Source organism: Budorcas taxicolor, chromosome 25, assembly GCF_023091745.1.
Source record: "Budorcas taxicolor isolate Tak-1 chromosome 25, Takin1.1, whole genome shotgun sequence".
Taxonomy (NCBI): Eukaryota; Metazoa; Chordata; class Mammalia; order Artiodactyla; family Bovidae; genus Budorcas; species Budorcas taxicolor.
The window spans coordinates 44329287-44351272 of record NC_068934.1 but is presented as its reverse complement, the minus strand read 5'-3'; the positions used below and the strand labels follow the sequence as shown (position 1 = coordinate 44351272).

General features: G+C 55.7%; 1 protein-coding gene across 1 annotated transcript; it reads right to left on the bottom strand.

Annotated features, from left to right (window-relative positions):
* Positions 1–379: 379 nt before the first annotated feature.
* FRMD8 (FERM domain containing 8) lies at positions 380–21693 on the bottom strand. The gene is made up of 11 exons (XM_052661931.1): positions 21581–21693; positions 21165–21249; positions 19319–19486; positions 17046–17147; positions 16656–16714; positions 16372–16538; positions 13912–14136; positions 11677–11800; positions 10681–10824; positions 4144–4342; positions 380–1869 (listed from the first exon to the last, which is right to left on the bottom strand). The coding sequence occupies exons 2-11, from the start codon at positions 21247–21249 to the stop codon at positions 1751–1753; spliced, it is 1392 nt and encodes a 463-aa protein (XP_052517891.1). The 5' UTR covers positions 21581–21693; the 3' UTR covers positions 380–1750.
* Positions 21694–21986: the final 293 nt, after the last annotated feature.

Below are 21986 nucleotides of genomic sequence, written 5' to 3'. Positions count from 1 at the left end.
ATTGGTTTTTTACTTTAAAAAATATTGATTTGGCTGTGCCAGGAGTCAGTTGCAGCACATGGGATCTTTGATCTTCCTTGCCGCACTTGAGGTCTTAGTTCCCCAACTAGGGATTGAACCTGTGCCCCCTGAATTGGGAGCATGGAGTCTTAACCACTGGATTGCCAGGTAAGTCCTTCTTCATGCATATTTAATAGAAAGCAAATATGCAGCCTATAATCAACTCCCAGACTGTAATTAACACACTCTCATTATTTCATAACATAAACCACCCCACAATTTGCTGGAAATGGATTTTATTAATAATAAGTCACATGATGAGATGCTTGGATGGCATCACCGGCTCAATGGACATGAGTTTGAGCAAACTCCGGGAGATAGTGAAGGACCGGGAAGCCTGGAGTGCTGCAGTACACAACTTCGCAACAGAACAATAATAAAGTTTGCTGGAAATTGATTTTAATAAGTCACATTATACAAAAGGATAGGAATATTCAAAGGGCACTTAGTGAAACACTGCTTTTTCCCACAAGGGCAGACAGAAAAAGTTAAGGCACAATGGATGCTCAGAAAACAGGAAGAAGCTGAAGAGTCAAAACAAGTAATCTGTGTACACACACCCCCATCATGTCCCTCAGGCCCCTCAATCTATCAGATAAGAATTCACCTGGCATCAAAACAGTGTGTGGGAGCAGATAACCGGAGGGCTAGGAGCCGGAGGGGCTGGGAGCCAGTGAGGTCTCCAGGAGAGATGAGATGTCCTCTAGCTGGGACATTCGGAAAGGCTGGAGACACCTATTCATTATGACAGATAACAAAGGCCCTACTGCTGGAGGGCCAGCCCCCCTGGAAACATCTGGAGTGTTCAAGAGCCAACAAAGGGAGGAGGAGGTGAGTGGGCTCTGACATCCGGAGACAAGAGGTTCACATTCCCTTCCCCACATTCTCCACCAGGAAGGGAAGACAAAGCAAACCCTGTGTCGGGCTGGACCTGCCTCCTTCCTGTGGAAAGTCCCTGGAAGCGCCCCAGTGGTGGTGGTGGGGGGGTGACCCCTGAGAAAGAGCCCAAGGCTGAGAGGCCAGCTCTTCTGGGAGGAGGCAGGAGGCTGTGGGAAGAGCCCCACTCAGGCCATATCCACCTCCTTACAAGGTCCCCGAGAAAGAAGAGACCCCTCCCGGCCAGGGACTTCCCGTGCATGGGCCTAGGGCTGGATGAAACCTCAGCACCATCCTGGAAGGAGCGCCAGCAGCTCCAAGATGGTGGGGGCACCCTCGTGAGAAGCCTGAGTTTGCAGGCTTCGTGGAACCAAAGCAGATCAAAAAAAGATCAAAACTGAAACTGGAAGCCCCAAGGGGCTTTGGGAGCTCCTCCGGGTGTGGAGTGTGGGCCCGCGGGCTGGTGGGTCCACAAGGCAGCCACCTCCCAGCAGTGACATCACCGAAGATCAGCAAGCACGCTTTCCTGCTGGTCAGGGTCTCCTGCTCACGAGGGAGACCACAGTGAGGGGCACAGGGTCCCTCCAGTTCCACCGAGCTGGAGAGGGCTCTGTGGGGGCCTCACTGTCTGTGGAGGCCCCCGACCCTCTCCTTGCAGGGCCACGTCCCAGCCTGGCCACTTGAGCTGGAATGTGGGGATGTGGTCACCAACGTCCAGGGAAAAAACCAAAGACACACACACTCCTCTGGAGTGTCCTGAGCCGCGCTTCAGGCAGCACGATGCCCCCATGCTCTCCCACCTGCACAGCGGCCCTCAGCCTTGCTCCAGGCTGTCGGCGGCCTGGACCACGGTGTAGCTCCCCTGGCCCAGGGACAGCTGCCGGCTGAAGAAGGATGTGGTGCGTTTCGGTTTCACCCGCTTGATTGTCTCGCCTGTTTGGGGAACAAGAGGGACGCACTGAGGAGGGGGCCCCCCCCAGGGGAGGGCCCGGCTCCAGGGGAGCCCCTTCTGGAGCCTTCAGGCTGAGCTCCCCTCTTCACTCCCACCAGCTTCATGAGCCTCAGCCCCTCCCCCAACCCTCCCATAGTGAGAGCATGGGGCAGGGCGGGGGGCGGCCAGTCTCCTAAATCAGGTCACCAGTGTTTCCATTTGGGTGGGCCTGCTGTGGTGTCTAAACCTGTTCAAAAAGAGACTGGAGAGGGGTACAAATGTCCAGCTAAAAAAGAACTCACAGGGATGTCCTAGATAGCACAAGGAATATGGTCAGTAACACTATAATAACTCTGTATGGTGACAGATGATAACCAGACTTAGGAGGATCACTTCATAACATTTAAAAATATTGAATCACTATGTCAAAATCACTATATATATGAATATATAATATATCAACTGTAATTCAATTCTGGAGTAGGAAAGGGCAGCCCACTCCAGTATTCTTGCCTGGAAAATTCCATGGTCAGAGGAGCCCGGCAGGGTATAGTCCATGGGGTCACAAAGAGTCAGACATGACTGAGCACACACATAATTCAGTTACAAAAAAGAAGAAGAAAGAACAGACCAAAGTCACAAAATACCTATAGTACATACTACTGCCTGAAAATGATCCTCGATGAGACAGACAGACTTTTTCTGGGGGAGGGGGGAGAGGGTGGTGCTTGTGGAATTTTAGTTCCCCAACCTGGGATCGAACTGGGCAGTTGAAGCCTGGAATCCTAACCAGTGGACTGCCAGGAAAGTCCCTAAAAAGACTTCTTAAAAGTTAAGAATTTCCAGCCAGGTGATCAAGGTCAACATCTAAAGTCACGAATCATGCTGATAACGAATATGATGTGGTAAAAACGGCTCATCACCTCTGTGATCTTCCTCCCCCAAACCCTCACTCTTGTCTAATAATGAGAAAACAAGAGAGATTCCAGTAGAGGGGCATCCTACACCACGCCTGACCAGTCCGCCTCAAGACTTCAAGGTCCTCAAAACCAGGAAGGTCTGAGAAACTTGTCACAGCCAAGAGGAGCCTAAGGAGACACAGCAGCCACCTGAAGTGTGGGGTTCTGGATGGGACCTTGCATCTGAAAGAGGATGTTAGGGAAGGTGAAAACTAAGGACTTGAGTTAATTTACTGCATCGTGTCAGTTCATTAATTCTAACAAACATACCGTATTAACATAATACGTTAATTTTAAAAAGCAAGCGACAGAAGAAAAACAGGCAACAGAAATAAATGGTAACGCATGAAGAAACTGCACGGAAAAACGGCCCCGCTTCACCAGCATCCAAACACCAACTCTGACGAGCTCACTGCCCTCAGGGTGATAACACCTGCTGTGAGGATGGAGAGGCAGGTGCCTCCTTCTCTCCTGGAGTGGGTACAGTGGGTGCATACTTTGACCTGGAAACCCCATTTCCAGTAATTTATCCTGAGGAAACAGTTACGGATTCCAGGTAAGGATTTGGCTACCAGGTAAGGTTTGCTGTTTATAGTAGCTGGTGATCTACAAATACAGTTGGCCCTTAGATAACAGGCGGGTTGAGAGGCCAACCCTCTGTGCAGTCGAGAATCCGAGTATGACTTCCAGCTGGCCCTTCATAGACCCACGGTTCCGTCTCACCCACCAGTTCAATCAACTGCAGATCATGTGTATGTGTCTGTTAGCCGCTCAGTCATGTCTGGACTCTTTGTGACCCTATGGACGGTAGCCTGCCAGGTTCCTCTGTCCACGGGATTCTCCAGGCAAGAATACTGAAGTGGGTTGTCATTCTCTTCTATAGGGGATCTTCCCGACCCAGGGATCAAAACTGTGTCTCCTGCATTGCAGGCGGATTCCTTGCCACTGAGCCACCAGGCAAAGCGTGCGTTTGGGCACCCATGTCATCTTTACCAGCTGCACTGATCCCACAGGGTGTGCATCCATCCTTCCTACACCCACAGCTTTAGTAACAGACACTAGTCGTTTCTAGCTTTTCATGTCTGGATATGCTTGTGGACACAGCAGTGAGGGGCTCTTACTGCTGGGGGCCCAGAGAGAAGCCTCTGACTCTCCATCAAACGACGGGATGCTCGCACCCAGCCCTCGGCCCCCGCCAGGTCCTGCCGGCTGGAAGCTAACTCATTGCATCTGGAACTGCTCCCACTTCCAGAACTCCCCGTGGTGTGCGTGTGCACACGTGTAGGTGTGTGTGCACAGCACGAGGCGGTCACTCACCCTCCTCCACGTAGTCGATGGTGGAGAGATGCTGGATGCGGCTGCACACCACGCTGCCCTGCCTCCGCAGCTGGGGGCGCTGGTGAGGGGGTGGTGAGGAGCCAGAGGCCGAGGCGGGGCCGGCCTCCCGGGAGGCAGCCGGCTCGGCAGCCTGGCTCAGCTCGATGCAGTACTCGATGAGGCTGCTCATCAGCTCAGCCTGGGGAGGAGAGGGGGCCGGCGTGAGGCCTGGGGGGCTCTCTATTACCTGCTGCAGAGCGAGAGGATCCAGACCCACATGCCCTACCTGCCGGTGGGGGAGGCCAATGAAGAAACAAATACCTTTTATACAAAAGAAGGGGAGTCTGCTCTGTGGGCCAGGGGAGCCACCCTATTTGGGCTGACTTCAGCGGTCAGATTGTTGTTGTTTAATTGTGTAGTTGTGTCTGACTCTTGCGACCCCATGGACTGTAGCCCTCTAGGCTCCTCTGTCCATGGGATTTCTCAGGTAAGAATACTGGAGTGGATTGCCATTTCCTCCTCCAGGGGATCTTCCCAAAAGAAAGAAAGGAGAGTGAAAAAGCTGGCTTGAAACTCATCATTAAAAAAATAAATTCATGGCATCCGGTCCCATCACTTCATGGCAAACAGACGGGGAAAAAGTGGAAACAGTGACAGATTTTATTTTCTTGGGCTCTAAAATCACTACGGATGGTGATAGCAACCACGAAATTAAGATGCTTGCTCCTTGGAAGGAAAGCTATGACAAACCTAGACAGTGTATTAAAAACCAGAGACATCACTTTGCTGACGAAAGTCTGTACAGTCAAAGCAATGGCTTTTTCAGTAGTCATGTATGGATGTGAGAGTCGGGTCATAAAGAAGGACCATAAAGAATTGATGCTTTCAAACTGTGGTGTTGGAAAAGACTCTTGAGAGTCCCTTGGACTGCAAGGAGATCAAACCAGTCCATCCTAAAGGAAATCAGTCCTGAATATTCATTGGAAGGACTGATGCTGAAGCTGAAGCTCCAATACTTTAGCCATGTGATATGAAGAACTGACTCATTGGAAAAGACCCTGATGTTGGGGAAGATTGAAGGCCAATGAGAAGGGGGTGGTAGAGGATTGGGGTGGTAGGATAGCATCACCGACTCAGTGGACATGAATCTCAGCAAACTCCAGGAGATACTGAAGGACAGGGGAGCCTGGCTTGCTAAATAGTGAGGTCAGCTGGGTGGGGTAGGTAGTTCCCCTGAACACATTCCTCAAGCCTTCTCAACAGACTTGAAACATTACACACGTTGACATAAAAGGTAACGTGACCAGATGCTAGCGGGCAGGGTCTGGGCACCTTAGGGCGGGGACAGCCAGGGCTGGCAGAGCCACAGACAGAAAGTTGCCAGCAGGTGGCGTTGCCTAGGCAGGGCGTGTTCAGGGAGCTGGACACAGCAAGGACTGGGGTAGACACAGGCTGGCCTTAGACCCCAAGATGAGAATCCACTGGAGAGCAGGGTCAAAGGCCAAGGGGGCAGTCGGTGACTGCCCGCCCGATGGGGTGACCCGAGGCTGCTCCAGGGCAACACACGCTGCCCTGAGGAGGGCAAGCAGGGCAGGAAATTGCACGGGAGGTCCAGGCCCCACACATCCTCCGCTCCTCCCTGAGGGAGCTGCACGGAGCTGAGCACAGCAGGGTGCCCTCTGAGATCCTCCAACACCGCCTGATGCTCCTGAGGTTAGGGGAGGCTGCCATTACAGCTCAGCAGCCTCCAACAAAATGAAATATTCATCCAGGATAAGACTCAGCAAGCTAGAAATGGAAGAGGACTTCCTTAACCTGATGAAAGGCCTCTATGAAGAACGCACAGCCAACACCACACTGACTTAGAGCAAGGCTGAAGGCTTTCCCCTCAGGCCCAGGATGCCTGCTCACCCGGACTCACCAGGTGAGACCAGTGCTGCAGGCAAGACCAGGGAGAGGCGCGCAGCCTGCCAAGTTAGAGGACAACTGCCCCCTTCACAGACAACGCTGAACGGTCCAGAGACAATCCCAAAGGAGCCTCAGAACACCTGCTTTCAAGAGTGAGTTTCACAGGGTGATAGGATATGAGGAAAACAAAATCAACTGTGTTTCTGTACGCCACAGCCAACAACTGGAAAGTGAAATTTAAAAACGGTGTGCCATCTCTGGGAGCACCAAACAAATAGGGAGGGGGATAAATCTAATAAAAGATAGATATGATATGTATGCTGAAAACCACAGAATGTTAGTGAAAAGAATCAAAGACAAATAAATGGAGATGTAAAATAAATGGACCGGGGGCTTCCCTGGTGGGTGAGTGGTAAAGAATACACCTGCCAATGCAGGAGACGTGGGTTCAATCCCTGATCCCGGAAGATCTCACATGCCAAGGAGCAACTAAGCTGGTGTGCCACAACTACTGAAGCCCGCGCGCCTTAGAGCCTGTGCTCCACAGCGAGAGAAGCTGCCGCAATGAGAAGCTCTATACCAAAACTCTGAAGCAGCCACCGCTCGCCACGACTAGAGAAAGCCCCTGCAGCAACGAAGACCCAGCACGAAGTGAAAGTCGTGTGTCCGACTCTTTGCGACCCCGTCGACTGTAGCCTGCCAGCCTCCTCTGTCCATGGGATTCTCCAGGCAAGAATACTGCAGTGGGTTGCCATTGCCTTCGCCAGGGATCTTCCTGACCCAGGGATCAAACCTGGGTCTCCTGCATTGCAGGCAAATTCTTTACTGTCTGAGCCACCAGAAAAGCCAAAAGTAAATAAATAAAATAAATAAAATTATTTTTTAATGTCATTTAAAATAAATGGACTGGAAGATTTAAAAATATCTCTTCAAAAGACATTGTTAAGAAAATAATAAGTTGTAGACAAAGTTATGGGCTTCCCTGGTGGCTCAGAGGTTAAAGCGTCTGCCTGGAATGCGGGAGACCCTGGTTCGATTCCTGGGTCGGGAAGATCCCCTGGAGAAGGAAATGGCAACCCACTCCAGTACTCTTGCCAGGAGAATCCCATGGAGGGAGGAGCCTGGTAGGCTACAGTCCATGGGGTCGCAAAGAGTCGGACACGACTGAGCGACTTCACTCACTCAGACAGTTATAGACTTTGTCAAGTTATTAGACAAAACACTTGTAAAACATTTATCTGATAAGGGACTGGTATGCAGAACATATAATGAACTCCTATAGCTCACTAAGAAAACAAATAAGCCAGTTTAGGAACTTCCCTGGTGACACAAGGGATCGGAATCCGCCTGCCAATGCAGGGGACACAGGTTCGATCCCTGGTCCAGAAAGATTCCACATGCTGCAGAGCAACTAGGCCCGTGCGCTGCAACGACGGAGCCTGCGTGCCACAACCAACGCAGCCCTTAGCGCCTGGAGCCCTTGTTGCTCTGCAACGAGAGGCCATCGCGATAAGAAGCCAGGGCACCGCAATGAAGAATAGCCCCCGCCTGCTGCCACTAGAGAAAGCCTGCACAAAACGCAATAAATACCCAGCACGGTCAAAACTAAAACACACAAATCAAACTATTTTACAAATTTCCCGGTTCTAACCAAGTGGAGAAATGATCTGTACAGACATTCCATCAAAGACCTACAGATAACAAATAAACACAGAGAAGGATATCAATGTCATAAGTCATAATGAAAATGCAAATGACAGCCACACTGACCTGTCACTACCACACAGTCATTATAATGGCAAACACACACACACTGACACCACCAAGTGCTGAGCGAGGATGCGGAGCACCTGGGACTCTCGGACGCGGCTGGAGGGACTGCGGGATGGCACAGTCCCTTTGGAAGACAGTTAGGTAGCTTCCAGTAAGGCTGTTATAATACAATCCTGTAACCCCCAGTCCTAGGTATTTACACAAGAGAACCGAAGGCAAACGCCCACCCAACAGCCTGTACACAAATGTCTAGAGCAGCTTTATTCACAAAAGTCCCAAACTGGAAATATCTTTTCAGTGGGTAAAGAGCTAACCTGTAGTTATATCCACCCAATGGAACGCTACAGCAGTCGAAAGGAAAAAACCAGGACTTCGTGAAATGTGGACCATCTCAGGGGCGTGAATCTTAGTGAAAGTGACCAGGCTCAAAAGGCTGCAGAGAGTGTGTCCACTGCACGGTTGGATCGCTATTTGTTTCTCATCTACCAATTGACAGGCGTTCGTGTGGTGTTCAGTTCTTTGGTTATGACACACAAAGCTGTATGAACATCTTAGTGTAAATCTCTGTGCGGACATATGTCTCTTTCTCCTGGGTAAATACAGTAAGTGTGTTTATATGACATTCTGAAGAAAGCAAAACTCTAGGTACAGCTAAGAGGAGGTATCAGATAGCAAGTGAAAAAATGAGTCTGAAATCATGAGAGATATATATGAAACAATTAAAAAAAAGAGAGAAAACTCCAAAAAAAAATTAGCAGACTTCAACAAAGAGGACATCCAGATGGTGGATATATATGTAAAAGGTGCTCAACCTCATTTGTGTGTGTGTGTGGAGGGGGGAATGCCACCTAAAATCACATGGAGATTTGGGGGTGATGGAAATAACGCCAATAAAAAATGGGCAAAAGATGTGAAGAGACGTTTCACTTCTAGGAGGATACGTGGACAGCAAATAAGCAGCTCTGTAGCTTGCCTGTGGTGGCAGTGGTCATGTGAACATGTTAAAACTCACCTCTCAAAACGGGTGCATTTTATTGTAAATTATATCTTGATAAAGTTGACTAGCAAGTAAAGAAAAGAAGCATGAGAAGATACCCCTCCTCAACCACCAGAGTGGCTGAAGGGACCAGTCGGCTCCTGGGCCTGAAGCTGGGCGTGCGCACAGAGGACGCAGGCAGCACCTTCTGCCCCAGTCAGAACTGGACACCCAAGGCCTGTCAGCAATGGGACGGAAAAGTCAAGGGGGGCAAATTCATACGCGGGACCGCCCAGTGCAAGTGGGAGACCACGGCACTGGCACCTACAGTGGGGACAAGGATGGAGCTCCCAGATACACGGCTGAGCGTGAGACTGGGCAGAACAGAACGCTCCGTGGGGACCCTCTGCCGTAAAGTTCGAAGCCAGGCATAAAGATTCTGGGGTGGCACAAGTCAGGATGCGGGGGTCCCTCGGCAGGGGGCACGGCTGGGAGGCGGATCGAGGCGGGGTCTTTCTCAATCTGAAAGGTGTTACATGGGTTTCTTTTTTAAATATATAATTTATTTGTCTTTGGCTGCACTGGGTCTTCGCTGCTGCTTGGACTTTTCCCTAGCTGCGGTGAATGGAAGCTACTCTCCAGGCGCGGGCTTCTCATCGCGGCGGCTTCTCTTGTTGCGGAGTGTGGGCGCAGCAGCTGTGGCACACGGCCTTTTAGTTGCTCCTCGGCCTGTGGAATCTTCCTGGACCAGGGACTGAACCTGTGTCCCCTGCACTGGCAGGCAGATTCCTACCCATTGTACCACCCGGGAAGTCTGTTATATGCGTTTCTTTTAGGAAATGTGTTGAGCTATATACGCTTAGGAGTTGGGCACTTTTCTGTATTTATATTGTAATTCAGTAAAATGGAGACTTCCCTGGTGGTCCAGTGGTTAAGAATCTGTCTTGCAATGCAGGGGACACAGGTTCGATCCCTGGTCAGGAACTAAGATTTCACGTGCTGCGGAGCAACTAAGCCCGTGCACTGCAACTACTGAGGCCGTGTGCTCCAGAGTCCACACGCTACAACTAGAGAATTCGTGTGCTGCGACGAAAGATCCCGCATAACGCGACAAAGATCACGCGTGCCACAACTAAGACCCAGTGTAGCCGAATAAGCATATTTTTTTAAAAGAAAAGGACATCTGAGATTTAAAAAACAAAAAACTGTGCTAAAGAAATAAAATAGGACATTTAGATTAAAAAAAAAAAGAGACCTGGGTAATTCTCTGGTGTTCCAGTGGTTGGGACTTTGTGCTTTCACCACTCAGGGCCCAAGTCTGATCCCTGGTCAGGGAACTAGAATTCCACAGGCTCCAGCGTGACCAAAAAAAAAAGTCTAGGCCAGTGATAAGGGAGGGGCAGAGGGAGCAGAGTGGCTGGGAGGGTTTAGAGGCTCAAGGCGGTGGCAGGAAGGGCCGTGTGCTTTCACCAATGGGGAGTCCCTGGAGCACATCTCTGTGCTTGGGGAGAGGAGCGCCGAGGCATGCAGTCCTGGAAGGGCCCTCAGCCGTGACCAAGGTGGGAGAAGGGGCAGGGGTGGAGATTGGGGTGGGAAGACAGGGTGCTGAGCGCACAAGAGTGAAACAAAGGCACACTGGGCACACAGCGCTGGGCAGCCCCCCACCAACCACTGCCCCAGCTGCCCCACCACCTGGCCAGGCCTTCCCAACCCTCAAGGGTGGCTCCCAGTCGGCAGGAGTCAGCTCCGGGGTGTCCAGGCTCTCAGCAGCCCTCTCACCTCTTTGCTAGCCAGGCTGAGACCTCCGATAGCCTGGGGGCCCCTAAGTCCACCCTCTCCGTGCCCACCCCCACTGGGATGCGGGCAGCACCCACCCCTACCTGCTTGGAGTAGATCTTGAGGAGTTTGTTGACCGGTGTGCCCTCGTTGTCCCCGTCGAACTCCAGCCACAGCACAGACTCCTCCTCCTCGGGGGAGGTATGGTCCCAGGATAGTTCCTGGAAGCGCAGGCCCAGCAGGACGTGCTGGCCAGCGGGAGACAGAGCTTGGACTCCTCTGGGCTGAGGCCCGCTGCCCTGCCCCATCCCCGAGGGCGTCACCAGGAGGGGACACCTGGCCAGGCTATATTTACCTCCAAGGCTGAGCTGAAACTCATGTATGAGTTTCTCTTGGGAGAGGAATCCCTGCTTCCATCAGACCCTCAAGGAGGGCTGTGGTCCAGGAACTGAGACCCCCTAAGCCACAGTCCTTCTCACTAGTAGGACAAGCCCCTAAGAGCCGGGATGGGGGACAGGGGAGACCCTCCTTCTCCAGAGATCAGCTGGGTGGCATCTCGGCAGGAGGTGCAGCTGGGCCCGGCATGTCGGGGAGCAGGTGCCCAGGGAGGGCTGGGGTCCCTCTCTGGGGACCACCAGAAGTCTCCCCCAAACTTGTCTGCTGGCATGGGAGGGACTCCCGCCCAGGTGCATAGAAGCCCCTGGGGCAGGCTGCCGACACCACTTCTACACAGGCTGAGACAACCAGCGGAGACATCCGGCGCCAAAAGCAGGAGGCAGAGCCAGACTCCAACAGCCAGGAGGGCTCCCAGTCGTGAGGTTTTTCCAGAAAACCACCAGTGTCCAGCCAGGCCCTGCCAGATGCTCTCCACCAGCTGCAGGCTGGGCAGGAAAGCTGACCCACAGCAGGCTCAACAAAGCCCCCAGAATGCCAGTGGAAGCCCCAGAGACATCTGAGAGAGGGAGGCCAGAAAGGCTGCCCACCCTGCCCGAGGCCAACCACAGGCCCAAGGGAACCAGAAAGGCCTGGGTAAGGACCCCATTGCCCTCCTCTCCACTGAGGCTCCCGCTCCAGGGCCCCCCTGGAGGAGCAGGACATACCTTCTCCCTGCAGTCGATGACATGCACGCCATCCAGGCTGATGGCCACAGACACTGGCTTGCGCCCGCCCCGGTGCAAAAAGCCCTGGGCTGGCTTGTCAATCTCGCCGTGGAAGAAGGCACACCTGGGGAGGGAAACGGGGGTTATTCTGTCCCCTCCAGAACCAAGAACAAGGCCAGGGTCAGGGTTCACCCACCAGTGGGTATACTGGCCAGGCCGTGTCCCAGGCACCTGAGATGCTTACGCTGTTTGGGTGACTAAAGGTTAAGTGGAAACTCATCCCAGGGAGGGAGAAACAGAGGAGGTGGGTGAGAGGGAGGCTTTGTGGAGGTGGTGGCCTCTGAGCTGATCAGGCAGGACAGGAAGGCTGGAATAGACAGAGGACAGGAGGGGAACTGGGTGGCACAGAGTGAGCTGGGCACCATGGACAGAAGGCAGAGCATGAACACAGGCGTGAGACAGAGTGAGTGACGTTCCAGGAATGGCCAGGAGCCTGAGAGCTCAGAAATGGGAGCTGAGGCTGCTGGAGGCTGGGAGAGCCTAGAGGCTGAGGCTGCCCACCATCCCCCCATGGGCTGCTCAGGCAGGGAGGCCACTTCAGGATTTGATGCTGACAAAGGGAAGGGGGCCAGGGGCCTTAGGACACCCAGGCACTGAGCTGCCACCCTCTCCCTCCTGCCCCGTCGTGGCCTGTCACACTCCGGCTGCCCTGGGCCCTCACCCCTGGCTAAGCCAGTGAAAGCAAAAGTGTAGTCGCTCAGTTGTGTTAAGCTCTTTGAGACCTTATGGACTGTAGCCTGCCTAACTCCTCTGTCCATGGGATTCTCCAGGCAAGAACACTGGAGTGGGTTGCCATGCCCTCCTCTGAGGGATCTTCCCAACCCAGGGATCAAAGCTGGGTTTCTGGCAAAGCCAGAGCCATAGCTAAACCCTGCAGCCCCAGGAGGGGACTGGAGACAAGCCCGCTCCGCCTTCAGTTCTGAGCTCGGCGGAGGGCTCCCCCTCCGGGCAGACTCCTGACTCCATGAGGAAACTGAAGAGACAGGAAGAGCAGCCACTGGCCCGCCCTCACCTCAACTCCTCACTCGATCGGGTCCTCTCTGTCCGCACATACGCCTCTCGCCCACCATGGCAGCGGAAGACCTCCTCCCGCACCCACATTGGTTCCACCCCTGGGCTCCATCTCACAGGCAGGCTCCCGAGAGAGCTGGTTCCACGGACTGTCACCGATTCTTTTTCTCTCACTCCTCCACCCGCTGCCGCCTTTCATGATGCGGGAGCCAAGGTCAACGATCAGCCACACGGGCCATGTTGAACTCGACCTTGCCGCAGCAGCACCTGACACGTGGTCATTCTTCCTCCTCAACCCTTCCCTTCGCCGTGCTGGCTGGCGTCCCCTGCCTGGTCCACACTCACCTCTGCGGCCATTCCTTGGGGCTCCTGGCTGATGACTCATCCACTACCTGACTCTCTTCCCCGAAACCCAAGGGCTTGCCCGGAAGCGCCACTTGAGGGTCTGGCAAGCATCTCAAAATCAACACATCCAAAGACAAGCCCCTGATCTGCTTTGACCTGCACCCCTCCCCACCCTGCCCGTCCTGTCTCAGCTGGTGACTCCACCTCCCAGCTGCTCGGGCAGAAATCTGGAGTCCCCTCGGCCTGCTCCCCTTCGCCTCCTCTCCTGCACACCTGGCGAGTTCCTTCAGCTCCGCCTGCAACACCTCTGGAACCCGACCACCTCTGGAATCCTCCCGCCTGTGGCACCACCACCGGCCTGAGCCTCGGCACTCTCTGGAGTGTGGCCACTGTCCTCACAGCTCATCCTGCCCACCCACGGTCTGTTCTCTGCTTCTATTGTTTGCTGTCTCTCTTGCCCCTAGAACAGCCTCTTCACGGGCAGGAACGGTGGTCACCAAGGGGTCTCTAGCACCTCAAGGGTGCTGGTGCCCAGTAGGTACCCAAGAGCTAAGGGCTAGAAGTGCCTGTGTGAACGAGAGCTGGCAGGTCCACGGGCCACGTGACTGTAGCAGGAGGGAGGAGAGGACCTGCCCGGTGTCCGAGCTCATGACAGGGGAGCGGGAGGACAAGTGTCCAGCCCGGGACCCATGGAGCCTGAGGTGCTGGCATCTAGACGCACCTCGAGTGAGGACAGAGCTCAGTGGGATTGGAGATGGGTTCACGGGCCAGGGAGGGACACAGCACCCGGGGCTGTGGCCGCACTTGGGAGCTGCTCACCCGTAGAAGGGCAGCTCGTGGCACTTGAGGAGGTAGGCGCGGTAGTGGGGGCTCAGGGAAGCCTCGCGCTCGCCATCGCTGCCGGCCACCTCCTGCACCCGGCGGTAGGCGTTCAGCAGACCCTGCTCGCCCGTCCCGGCCTTGGCGCCACGGCCCCGGAGAGCAGCGAAGAGCCCGTGGCTCCGCTTGCAGAGGTGGGCAGGGAGGAAGGAGTCCAGCTTCTCCCTGTGGAGGAAGGGAGATGCAGCTGGGCTGAGGATGGCTCTGTGTCTGCAGGCTGGGAAGATACCGCGGTCCTGGGGTGCGGGGAACACGGGGCGCGCCTGGACACAAGCCCCCAGAGAGCCCACTGCCCCCATCCCTGCAGCGCGCCTGGTTGGCGAGAGGCCAGAAGGCAAAGCCAGGAGATAAGATGAGAGCTGAAACCAGGCCCACCCCAGAAGCAGACCGTGACCAGAGGGTCTCGGGGCCAAGTCTGTGTCACTGAGTCAGGAAGCTTTGGATTCCTAAGCCAGCAATTTTACAATCAAAAGATAGTGCAAATGACCTAGCGCTGTCAATGTTTTGTTCTGCTAAACAGAGATGTTAAAAAAATCACCACCAGCACAGGCTCATGAAGGAAAGGGCATTTTCAATCACACAGACTCAAGAATCCTGGTGTGACAGCGCCGTGTCTCCCCCTCAGGCAGCCCTCTGACTGTGGCTGGGCGCCGCCCCTTCCAGTGGACCGCAGCTGGGGCTCGGGGCATGAGAGCCGGTTCAAGCCCGTTTCAATGACAGGGATCCCTGCTCATACAGATGGGTGCTGACACGTGCTTGGCACATGGCAGGGGCCGAACCAACAGTTGCAGTTGTCATTTTCATTGAAGAGGGGAGGAGGCTTCTGGAGGAGCAAGACTCCAGGCCACGGGGAAGGGTGGCCAGCCCTGCGGCCCTGACACAGGAAGGAGTGTGATGCGGGGAGAGGCCTGGCCGTAGAGCAGCAGGAGGAGGGGCGTCCAGGGGGCTGCCCCCCGACTTCTCTGCTTCCAGCCACAGCTCCCCCTTGTCGTTTGGAAATCTGGCCTCCTACCCTCAGTCCATGGGGTCTGTGCAGGCTCCTGGAGGGTCCAAGGGAGGATCTGGACCTCAGCCAATCAGTGTCCCAGCCACTCTGTCTCCTTTGGGTGGACCTGGGCCCAGCCGTCATCATCAGATGAGTCTCAGGGCTCTGGTCACGTGAGGGATGAGGTCTCTTCTTGCCAACGTGCAACTACTGTGGCCACCTGGCCATTGTGTGGCAGGAGCTTGCCTGAGTGCAAGCTGGTCCGGAGGACAAAGGGCTGGGCAAGGAGAGCGAGGACCGGTCTGGTGGGTGGGAGGGCCCCAATCAGAGCCCCTGAACCTCAGTCACCCTCCATTGTCTCAGTTGCTCAGTGGTGTTCGACCGTTTGTGACCCTGTGGATTGTAACCCGCCAGGCTCCTCTGTCCATGGATTCTCCAGGCAAGAATACTGGAGTGGGTTGCCATTTCCTTCTCCAGGGCATCTTCCTGACTCAGGGATTGAACACGGGTCTCCTTCATCTCCTGCATTGCAGGTGGATTCTTTACCCATCGAGCTACCTGAGAAACCCTCAGTCACCCTGGACTCATCTATTTCCTGACAAAGTCTTTCAAGTCCAAACAGTCTGAGCTGGGTCTGCTGTCACCTGCAATAGGACCAGACATGCCATCACAAGAGCCGGGGTTTCTATGGCTGCCAGCCTCAAGCCAGCTCAGCTGCGAGCATTCAGGCTCCGCTGAGCTTGGGTGGCCCTGCTAGGCCCCAGGTGTTAGTCACCGGGCACAGGGCCCGGTCTCTGCACATCCTTCCCCCCGCAACACAGCTATACACCGAAGGGCTGGTGTGGGGGGGAACCCTGAGTCTACAACAGGCTGTATTTCAAGTACATCCTCATTGCAATTATCACTAAACCTTAGGATTCATCCACGGAGGTCAGAGGCAGGCCTGGTCTACTTCCCGGGAAGACTCAATTGTCACAACCCCAGGCCCTGCAAATCAAAGAGCACAGTTTCTTGAGAGACACCTAGGAAGCATGGAGCCAGCACGCTGGAGTGTCAGGAAATGGGGCCTCTTCCCTGAAGTTCAGGACTAAATCAGACAATCAGTGGCAACTGGGACTCAGTGTGGTCAGTCCCCGGCGATGACTTCCAAGAGAACAAGCCCAACTCCCTCTGACCTCAGACGGGGGCTGGGCTCCACCCTTGTGCACAAGAAGGGGTCCTCTCACGGGTGTCACTTCACCTGTCTCCCACTGCCCAGGCCCCTCAGCCCAGAGCAGATGAGGAAGAGGAGGTCGAGAGAGGTGGGGTGACTCACTCAAGGTCACATAGCATCAGGGCCTCCTGACTCCAGGACCTGGCAAGAGCACCTGCAACCAGGATTCCAAGACCAGGGGCTCCCCTCCATGGGCCCTCACCTCAGGGCGCAGGCGGTGGGCTGGCCAGGCTGGTAGGGCCCGAGCTGCACACGGCACACCAGGGCGCCCAGGGCCTCGCAGTCCTCCACGTCGCAAGGGTACCGGGCGGCCAGCACGTTGCCCTTGGCCTCCTCGTAGAGCAGCCGCAGGACCTCCTTGTCATGGATCTGCGAGCCGGTGCGGCAGAGAGGAATGGCTCAGTCCAGAGTGACACCCGTGTCCAGGGGCCAAGGGACCGCTGGACACCCTGGGGAGGTGGTACTGCCTGGGGCTCCCTGCCTCACCTGGAGCTCCCGCCGTTTGGGGAAAAACACGTTTCTCCGGAACTGTAGGGAAGGCTCATCTGGGGAGAGAGGAGGGGGTTGCTGGCCGCCCCGCACAGCCACCCTGCCTTCCCCGCTGACTGACCCAGTCTCCTTAGTTCCCGAGTCTTCTCCACCACCGCTCAGGAAACCCCAGAGCCGTCCAGAGATGGGGGTGTGTGGCTTATCTCGAGGTGCTCACTGTTCCCCCCAGCCCACCCTATCCTGGGCTCCCCTCCCCTGAGGGAGATGCCGGCCCTGCCCTCAGCGAGCACAGCTCCATCTGCCAGGGGAGGCTTGGCTAGGCCAGGAGGTCACGCCCCAGACCCAGGTAGGCCCCCGAGCCAGGGACACACAGGCAGCAGCACTGACCCATGGCCACGTCGTCATCCGGGGCGTCGGTGAATCGCAGCAGCAGCTCCTGCCACTGGCGGCCCAGCTTGTAGGGCTGGTGCTTGGGCTTCAGCTGCACCTCTGCGGGAGGAGAGGGAAAGCGGCCGTGAAGCCGTGAGCAGCGCAACTGCCCACACTCACAACAGCGACGACACACTCAGGGCCAACGTTCACCGAACCATTTCAAGTGCTTTACAGCAACTGCCCTGAAATAACCCTACTCTCACTTCATCCACGGGAAAAATGAGGCTCAGAGAGGTTAAGGTGTTTGTCCAAACAGCAAGTGAGAGGGGGTCAGGCTCCAGGCAGCCAGTCCGACTATTCCCTACAGTGCCCAGTGTGGGCTGTAGCCGAGAGGCTGAGGCAGCTGGAAGGTGCTGGGGGTGGCCGTCCTGCTGCCCCTGGCACTACCTGGAAAGCAAAGCCCAAAGCTGGTGATAGGGTCAAAGGCCCAGGGAGCTGTTCTCCCTGTTCCCAGCCCTGCCTGGGCCTCTCCCTTGCCAGCTCCCACCCAAGCATGTCCCCTGGGGGCTCTGGGCTCCAGATGGCCTTACCCCAAGCCCTGGCAGCTCAGAGGACTCCCGTTATCAGTACGGAACTGTGGTCCCACACTTCCAGATGGGGCCTTCCTGCCTAGAGGGCTGTCCCCTCAGCAAGACGGACTGTCCCTGGAGAACTGTTCCATGCAGAGTGACAATGGCACCCAGAAGGTCAAACCCTCCCAAACATCCAGCTTGAAGGGTGGCTCCAGCAGGCGGCACCCCTCCCTGCCTCACGGCCCTGGGGTGTGGGTCACTGCCACACCCACTCTGGGGGCGGACTGGGGCCAAGAGTCCTGAGGGCCCACGTCAAAGCTGAAATGGCCTTTCAGCCTTCCTGAACCCAGCCTGGGAACAGAGTGGGCGCTGACCCCATGCTGGGGCCTCTTGGCTGGGGTGGTGCCCAGCATAACCCACTGGCCACACAGGCAGCCCATTCATGTTCTTGTGAGGGGGCAGATGGAATGCGACGAGGAGGGAGTGGGGGAGGAAGTCAGCTGGCTGACTGCAGAGACAGGAGCTGAAGGCCGGGCAGGGGCCACATGAAACCACCCCCCCCACCAGTTTTCCAGAGACACAAGCAGAGGGGCCTGCAGTCCTGTCCAGTAGCCAGAGGGTGAAGGTGGGATGGCTGAGCTGGGTGGGGAGCGGCCGAGACAGACTGGTCAGCAGGAAGAGGGTGGGCGAGAGCAACAGCTGGGCAGGAAGCTCCCACCGGTGGGTGGGGGTGGGGAGACAGGCATTCCCCTTCCCACCAAGCCAGCATATCTTCCCTCCAGGGCAGAGGCACAAACTCCTAGGGGACCAGGGACCAGGCACACCCTTCTGACCCTGCTTCTCTACAAGGGAGAGTATCTAATCCCAAAACAAGCCTGGCCCCGGCACCAGTTGGAGCATCCTCTCCCTGGCCCCTTTCCCAACCAAGTCAGCAGGCTAGTGGCCCTGTTCGGAGGCTCCAGGGGGCTCTCTGCAAGCCCGCCACACATCCCCCAGGCCTAAGGGCTGGAGAGCCCCCACTGCCCTCACTCTTGCTACACCCCCGCCTCGGGATCTCAGCCTGAAAAGGCAGGACAAAGTGATCAGAAACCGGGCAGGGCTGGAGGGTCCCTGCAGAGAAGCTGGGTTCCCACTCATCATCCCCGCCCTCAGGAAAAGTCTCACCCTTGGGGTGGCTGCGTCCTGGGCCAGGTCCCACCTTCCTCCCAGCCTCCAAAGAGCAGGGTACAGTCCAAAGAGGCTGGCTGGGGGCCCACCCAGGCCTCTGTTCCGATCTCTGTCCCACCACTCAATGCCCCCGCTGCTCCAAACCTCAATTTCCTCATCAGTATGACCAGGCTGGGCCATGAGGATAAGGTGAAATTCTACTTGCAAAATGCCAGCTCAGGTTGTGGCACGGACCACGCGCTCTGTGAACGTGCACGGCTCCCTCCCTGTCCCCCATCCTGCTCCTCCTGATGCTCAGGCTCCAGCAGCCCTGAGGTAAGGGGCATGCACGGCCTCTCCTCTGCCACCAGCACCAACAAAGGAGACGGGGGCAGAGGAGCCAGGCATCATTCCAGGGCTCTGGGTCCTGGAAGCCATGGGTGGCTCCAGGACACATGAGTCCCACCTTTCCCTGATGTATAGTGGCCAGAGGTTCTAGAAGCTGCCCACTCCTCCCCTGCCAGTGCCCTTCCAGCCCCCCAACCTGGGCTTCTCAGTGTCAAGCCTTACCCAGCAGAGGGGAGACGAGCCAGAGTGCGAAGGCGTCCAGGGCGATGTCTGGAAGCTGTAGGACCTCGCGGATGGCCCGATGCAGCTCGTGGGCACTGAGTGAGGGCAGGTTCTCCACGGCCAGGGGCACCATCGAATCATCCGCCAGGTACACCAGCACGTCGGCTGCTGCAATGTGGGCCGGGCAAGGTCAGCTGGGCCAGCTGGCACAGGCATGCCATCTAAGCATCTTCCATTCCCCTGCTGGGGTTGGACCCTGTAACCCTTGGGGTGACCAAGGCTACACTCCGGAGGCAAAGCCCCAGCATCCCCAAAGGACCCTGTGAAGAGTGCTTGTTAGCTCCATGCTGTCAACGCAGAGGCCCTGGGTTCGATCCCTGGTCAGGGAGCTAGATCCCATGTACCTCAACTAAGAGTTCACATGCCACAACTAAAGATCCTGCACATGGCAACTAAGCCACGGTGCAGCCGAAATAAATGCATAATTTTTTTTTTAAGTCTGTTAGGACTTACTGGAGACCCTCAAACCACCCAGAAAGCCAGCAACTCTGGCTCAGGAATCAGCCTTGTCCCACCCTAAGCCCCCAAAGTTTCAAACTGGGGCTGGCCGCTTCACCCCCAACACACTTCCCCTGCAGCCTCAAGGACTCTGCTGTGCTTCTCCCCTGAAAGAGAACATTCCACAGGTGGGACTGAGGCAGAGAGAGACTGAACCCATCCTGAAGTTACAACAGTTAGTAAATCGAGCAAGGAGGGAGAGAGCTGGTGACACGCTATTACCTTAAACAAGCCACTATCTCTCTCTGGCCCAAGCTAACGTGGGGACAGAGGATTCCCAAGGCCACCCCGCAGTATAGCAAGTTTCAGGGTTCAGTCTGCTTAGGATTCTTCAAGCCTCAGGACTCAACACGATGGCCTTTCAAAAGGACTTAAGTCTTAAACAGGCCAGCTGAGGTACAACCCTGAAAGTTGAGTGTTCCCTGGTGACAGCATTTGGATGCCTGTTTGGAGTCTGGAGCCCAAAGGAGACCCTTGGAAGGGCAGCTAGATTCAAATCTCTATCACTGGAACCACAGGCACCGTGAAGAAGCCCTGAGGGCTCCAATCCTGACTGGCCTCTGGCTGGCTGACTGACTTCAGCCAGTCAGTGTGTCACATGACTCGGGTGCCAAGTAGGGCTAATTCCTATCCCCCACTACCCCACCCAGAGCTTCTGTGAATCAAATGAGGTGAAGCCTGTGAAACACAAAGGTATAGTTTATTACTAACACAAATGAAGGTGCTTTTTGGATCCCCAGTCTGTTCGGTTCTAACAGTCACTTTCTTGAGAGATCATAAAATAATGTCCAGTTCAGTCAGTTCAGCTCAGTCGCTTAGTCGTATCCAACTCTTTACGACACCATGGACTGCAGCACGCCCGGAGGCTGAAATTCAGAGGGACGTCTGGGGCAGTGAAGGCTCCAGTGTCCTGTACTTAACTTCTCTACGGCCCAATTTCCTTCCTATAAAATGTAAATAATGATTCCTGTTTTCAAAGGACTATTTACCAAACAGAGAAAGTGAATATGTCACTTTTCATTCATGAGATTCCATGTGAATTTCACAGCTACCTAAGGTTTTACAAGTGGGGAAGATTTACAAGTGAGTACCCAACTTTGCAAGTAGCCTAGTGACAGAGCCCAGGTCCTCGGACTGACTTGTCACTTTTCCACATCCCAACTGACCTTATTTGTTAACTAATAAATAAAATTCTCTTCAATGACAGAGATGATGAGCCAGGGCCACTTCCTCGGGGCTGGAACCCTAGGAAGGTACGGTGGGGTGGGGACTAGGGTCAGGGACCCACCTCGGGCTCCCACGGAGGACACACTGCTTCGATGGGACCGATCAGCTGGGCCGGGCTGCCCGGTACTGCCTTCTGGCCCGTCCATCTGCAGAAGAAAAGAGAAAAAGTTGTTCCTGGAGGGTCCAAGGATGGGGGTGCTGGGAAGCCCTTCAAGCTGTCACTGAGGAAGGAAGGGGTTCAGAGCTGATCTACGAAGGTGAACACCAGGGCTGAAGGCACAGGTGTTCAGACTAGCGGGGTGAGGGGTTGGGGCGGGGGGGGGTTCCTCAGTCAACTTTAGATGGAGGCTGGTGGAAGGAATCGGGGCCGTAGTGGTCAGGAGAAGGGTCAAGCTCGGCTCGCCGAGATGCCCAGGCAGGACACAGCACACCCCTGTCCGGGGCGGAGGCCCTTGCAGGGCGTCGCCGCTCTCTCACCTCACAGGAACGCAGCGCCCGCTGCCTCAGTCCAGGTTCCTGCCCTGACCCGGGCCCCCAGGTGCCGCTGCGTCCTCGCTGCCCGCCGAGACACAGGATCCCGCCCGCGCTCCGGTTCCCGGGGCTGCGACGCGGAAGGCCGGGCGGAGGAAGCGCGGCCCGCACGGCCCCGCCCCTTCGGCCCGCGCGAGCCAATCGGAGCCCGGGCCCGCCGCGCACGCGCCCTGCCTCCCGCCCGCGCGCGCACGCCCCTCGCAGGCTCGCGCTTATCCTGGCCCCCAGCCTAAGGCTCCTAGTGGCCGACTGAAGAAACTGACTCGCCACCTACCAGAGTGACGGAGGGGCCCGTGATCCCCACACACAGGCCCCGTCTGTTGGCGTGTAACAGAACGTGGCGAAGGTTCAA

Coding starts and splice junctions, on each gene's coding strand:
- FRMD8 (XM_052661931.1), bottom strand. CDS start 21,249: ATGGACGGGCCAGAAGGCAGTACCGGGCAGCCCGGCCCAGCTGATCGG. Junction 19,487..21,164: donor GTCCTCCGTGGGAGCCCGAG/GTGGGTCCCTGA, acceptor CCCACATTGCAG/CAGCCGACGTGCTGGTGTAC. Junction 14,137..16,371: donor CCCACCGCCTGCGCCCTGAG/GTGAGGGCCCAT, acceptor CTTCCTCCACAG/GGAGAAGCTGGACTCCTTCC.